Here is a 5,343-nt window from a genome sequence, read left to right as displayed (position 1 = left end):
ATTCTACACCATGTCCTATCTTTAGTACTTGACACACCACGTGTTACCAGATTTCCCTCCTTTGCATCTAAATATCTTGATTTTATGGTTTCACTTGAAAAATGACTTGGTATTTAAATGGAAGACTATTTAGAAAAAAGTTGTTCTGAACTTCCAATGCCATGCAAAAACATTAAAAAAATATAGAGATGTTAGAGAAATAGCCAGGTAATTGTGGATTCTATCTCAATTCTTCATTTCTCCTAGAGACAGAGAGGGCGGGAGGGAAGAAAGGAAGGAAGGAGGAAGTAGAGAAATGTATTGGAGAAAGCTCAGACCTTGGAGTTCAACAGACATGGGTTCAATTTATGCTTCGCTAGCTATGTGACCTTGGATGTGTTACCTACCCCAAGTCCACTTCCATATGTGCAAAGATGGGTATTATGAGATAATGTTAAGTTCATAGTCAGTCGGCCCTATTGATAGTGGTCAGTCTCCTCCATTCTCTTCTGTTTTTTAAAAATTAAGGCAGTCTACTTATGAGAATATTTAAAAAATAATCTCCCTCAGTCTTGTTTACTGTTTACACAATCTTTTGCAAGAACCTATATGGAAGGTGCATTTTTTTTGCCCAGAGGATTGTGGATTGGGCAGAATCTCAGGCAAAAGTCTCATGCATGTGCCCGTGTCTCCTTAGGTACAACTGTGAAGACGGGCGCTGTTACCTGGACTTGGCTAGGCTGAGGGGCGTATACTACATCACTTGGAAAAGACAGAACAAAGTCTTTCCTCAAGATAAGGTAAAATTCAATGGCAAAACTCATCTTGTTTTGCTTTTTAATTGATTTAAAGTATTTAATTATTAATATGAAAAACTATCATTGGACTTCAAAGATAAACTGTTCTCTGGAATAGTGAGTTGTATCTCATACTTGCAAATTGTAATGTTAAAAAGACAACTTTATGAATTTGGGCCTAGAGCCATCTATTAAATTGTATGTAGGAAGGATCAGCAAACTGTAGACCAGGGGGCAAATCTGGCCCACCACCTGTTTTTATAGGTAAAGTTTTATTGGGACATAGTTTTTCTCGTTATGTGTAATCTGTGGCTGCGTGTGCCCTTCAATGACAGAGCTGCGTATTGTGGCAGAGACTACATAGTTCACAAAGCATAAAATAGGTGTTAACTGGCTCTTTACCGAAAAAATTTTCTGACCTCTGAGGTAGAGCATGAATTAAAATAAAATAGTTGCTTTGGCCAAAGTAAAATAATTGTTTTTCCTGTTCAGAAAACCATGTTCTCAGTGAATTACAAATTTGTGTTTGTTTTGTTTTTGCAGGGCCACCACCCAACTCTGGGAGAACATCCGAAATTTACCAACTACTCTTTTGATGTGGAAGAATTTATGTACCTCGTCCTTCAGGCTGCAGACCATGTATCACAACACCCAAAGTGGCCATTTAAGAAGAAACATGATGAGCTGTGAATGTGTTGAGTCTGTTTGCAAAAAGGGAATGTTTAAACGCTGCACCACCCACTCACAGTTAAATTAGTAAAACAACTGGTATTTCTTAGCCCCAAATTTGTTTTTCTATACCAAGCCATGCCTTTAGGATATTACTTATGGGCCTTATAGTCTTTAACTGTTTCGTGGGATTTTTGTGTTATTGCTATTTATCAAGATACTATTTTTGCACTGAGAACTTTACTTTTTATACTTCAAACACAGGCATGGGCTTGCTGATGTAGTTGAGCTCCCCTCTTAGGGATACCAAAGTATTCAATTTTCTTAGCTTCAGACTTTGTAAATATTTTTGTAGAATACTGTGGGATTATAGTTCTAGAGGCTTCCAAATGGTTTATGATATATCTGAGTAAATTCACAATGGCTCACTTATTTGCCATAATTTATTCATAGCACTATTTGTGGTAGAAAAGGAGATGGTAACCCACACACCCACACACCGTTGTGATTCTCAGCTATAGGACCATGTTATAGATCAAACAGTGTTATAAACAGATCAGTTTTACTCTATCAGAGTCCACACTAAGTCCTACTGAATTCTCTGCTCTATCATTTTAGTCAGCTCTGGGTTCTATGCATCAAAAGCCCGAATGAATCATGCTGCTGTATTAATTTATATAAACATGTTTCCTGTATGCAAATCATGTTTTCCCAAATTGTACAACTACACATGATAGAAACAAATTAGAACACTTTTTAGGACTGTCTTGTCTACCTTCTCGCTGGTTTCCACCTCACTGTGGAGAGCATTTATATATCAAATAGTGGTTTCTTTCTTTTTTTTTTTTTTTAGCTGAGCCATCCTGCCAACCAGCTCATCGGCAGCTCAGCTCGGGCCCATGTGGGAATCGAACTGGTGACCCTGTTGCTCAAAACTCACACTCTTGGGCGAGCTCTTAACCAACTGAACCACTCGGCCGGCCCTTCAAATAGTGGTTTCCACTGTGCATTGTAACTGCATGTACCTATGTGTATGCATCTACCTCTTTTAGCATAAAGTATTCCAGTATTTGATTTTGCAAACTTTAAATTAGCTACACGAAGGAAATTTTTCTCTATAAAAAAGCAAAGACAAAAAAAAAAGAAAAAAAAGACAAAAAAGACACGTGAATTAATTAAAAATGAAAAGCCATAGAAAATGCCATTGATGGAAAAGCATATCTAAAATGCAGTCCACTCTTTGAATGGAATTCATTGCTTACTGTTGATCAACTTTCTATTTAGCAGTCAAAAATCATGGATTTATTTTACTGCGAAAGGCAACGTTTACATTTTATTAACACTTGAGTAGTCTAATTTAAATACTAGTGACTCTATATTTTAAAGTTTACTTTTAAAAACTAGCAGATTATAGCACAGCCTATATATATATTTTACATTTTAGAGTTATTTAAAAAAAGCATGTATAGCAGAGAAGTGACCTGAGAAACCTAAAATATTAATATTTACTGTCTGGACCATTGCAGAAAAGTTTGCTGCCCCTGCTTTAAAGGATTATGAACAGTCTTCTAGAGTTTAGGAATAGCTATGAAAATATCTGCAAAGAAAATAGTGAATTGTTGTAGCAATAGCTTTGATTTGAACCTTAAATTTTTATAAAAAGAATTACAACATACGAATTTTTAAATGAGTGATATTGCTACTGTTCTTTGTGCAAAATGATGAATCCCCACTGGGAAGATATTTCATGAAAGGAATTGTCCAGACATGTTGCACTTGTCAGAGATAAACACCTGAAAAAATTATCTTCTTACCTCATTTAAAGATGCATGTGGAAATGTGATTCTATTTACTCACTAGTAATAGACTACCAAGAATTTTGGAAATTGAGAACAAATTCATAATAGAACTATTATATCTGAATATTTTGCGTCCAAAGAGAGAATATGTTTTATATAAACAAGAAAGTACATTTGACACTTTATGGAATTAACTTTATTAGACTTTTATGGTAGCAAAAGAAATCTTCAAATGTTGTAAAATTTACAATGTAAAGACTGCTCTTTTTATTAAGTTTTTAAAAGTGATGCATTTCATAGTTTGTACATTTTGGATATGGCTTTGGAATAAATCTTTTTATATTTTATTTGAACACCAGACCAGTTTCAGAGTTTTCTGTGTCTGAAAGTTGTATACTTTTTTTTTTGCCAACGTGGTAGCTCTAGGTTATAAAAATTAAGTAGCTCGCTGATGAAGAATTCAGTTTAAGTAAAAATTACACCTTACTTATTTAGCACTTTATTATATGACACTTCCACAGATAGTATGTTGCATAATCCTTATAAAAATGATTTTGAATTGTTCCCATTATTCTTTTGAAGAAAATCGGATGCTGTTTAAGGGACTTCACTAAGGATCACAGGTCTTCTGATGCCACATCCATAGTCTCACATTCATTCACTCATTTGCTCAGTCAATACATATTGATTGAGCAACTACTATGTACCAGTTACTATTGCAGGCTCTGGGGATACCAGTTAAAAGAACAGGAAAAAAGTCCTTGCCTTCACGGAGCTTGCATTCTGGTGGAGGAGACAGATATCAAACACCATAAACAAGTCAATTTTTTTGACTTGTTTACACAAAATATTGTGTGTCAGTGTGATACTGCTGTGGAGAGAACTAAAGCAGGAATGAGGGATGGGGAGGTCTGCGGTGAGCTAGGGTTGGCGGGCTTAAGTAGAAGGGACCAGAAGTCCTCCCCGAGGCAACATTTGACTCAAGATAAGAAGTCGGCGAGGGAGGAAGCAGTGCAGATAACGCCGCAAAGAGCATTCCAGGAAGACAGAACTGTATGCACAAAGGCCCGGAGGCAGCAGGATGCCTGGCATGTGTGAGGAACAGCAAAGAAGCCGGTGCAGGTAGAGTGATCAAGGGGCAGAAAAGATGAGATCAAAAAGGTAACGGGACTGGGGTGCACATGGCAAGGCTTTGATTCTGATGAGATGGGATCCATTGGAGGGGTTTCAACAAGGGGTAATGATCTGACTTACTTTGAATAGGATAACTCTAGCTGTTATGTTGGGAGTAGACTAGAGGGATGGCGTTAGGTCGTGTTCTCTGGAAAACAGGCCCTAGGATGGCAGTTTGTCTGCAGGTAGTTTATTGGGGAAGGTGTTCATGATCATCATCTGCGAGTGAGAGCCCGGCTTAGGCGGAGGGAGAAATTGAACTGCCATTGCAGTAGCAGAGAAGGTGTGACGCTGGATGGTCCTTCAGAGGGGTCCCCAGATGAGGCAAGCGATCCTCTTATCAATGAATCTTTGAGTATGGGCCATCCCCACCGAGGGGTGGTAACCTTGGGCAGGGCCACTCCTTGTAGCTGAGGGCAATTCCTGGAGAGGAGCTCAGCTGTGATGCACCAAGAGCTCAGTCCCAGAAATCCGGGGAATCCAGGGGCATCCTGGTGGCCCAGTGCAGCATCCACTAGGGGCAAGTGGTGCCATTTAGCTGTTTCCATTCTCCCTTCTACTGCCTGCCAAATGAAAGATCTCAAAACTTCATCAGATTCAGGCTGTATTTGTCTTAAAGACAACTTATAGACAACACCATGTACCTCATATTGTAGAAGGCAGAGTAGGCTTTGTGAGCTGTATGTGTTCGCCTATATTATTTTTTTTTGCCCTCACCATCTTTTCAAAATGTAAAAACCATTTTTCTACTAGATGTTTAAGTAGAGAGCAGAGAGGTTAAGGAACTTTCCCAAAGTCACACAGCTAGTAAGTAACAGATGGATTTGATATAGCAATTTCTTTGTAAAGGAATTTAAAGTTAAACAGGCAAGTTTATAGGTAATGTAGGAAGGAATGGAAAAAGAAAAAAAGGAAAAAGGAAGGGA

General features: G+C 38.0%; 1 protein-coding gene across 1 annotated transcript in view; it reads left to right on the top strand.

Moving 5' to 3' along the window:
* EOGT (EGF domain specific O-linked N-acetylglucosamine transferase) overlaps positions 1 to 2,349 on the top strand; it is a 33,343-nt gene extending 30,994 nt beyond the window's left edge. The window contains exons 14-15 of the mRNA XM_019661076.1: positions 677 to 779; positions 1,320 to 2,349. Of these exons, the coding sequence (XP_019516621.1) occupies positions 677 to 779; positions 1,320 to 1,466 (250 nt within the window). The 3' untranslated portion in view covers positions 1,467 to 2,349. The remainder of the gene's footprint in view (positions 1 to 676; positions 780 to 1,319) is intronic.
* The last annotated feature ends 2,994 nt before the right edge of the window (positions 2,350 to 5,343 follow it).

The sequence above is a fragment of the Hipposideros armiger genome, unplaced genomic scaffold, assembly GCF_001890085.2.
Source record: "Hipposideros armiger isolate ML-2016 unplaced genomic scaffold, ASM189008v1 scaffold_334, whole genome shotgun sequence".
NCBI lineage: Eukaryota > Metazoa > Chordata > Mammalia > Chiroptera > Hipposideridae > Hipposideros > Hipposideros armiger.
This window is presented reverse-complemented; position numbering and strand designations above follow the sequence as displayed.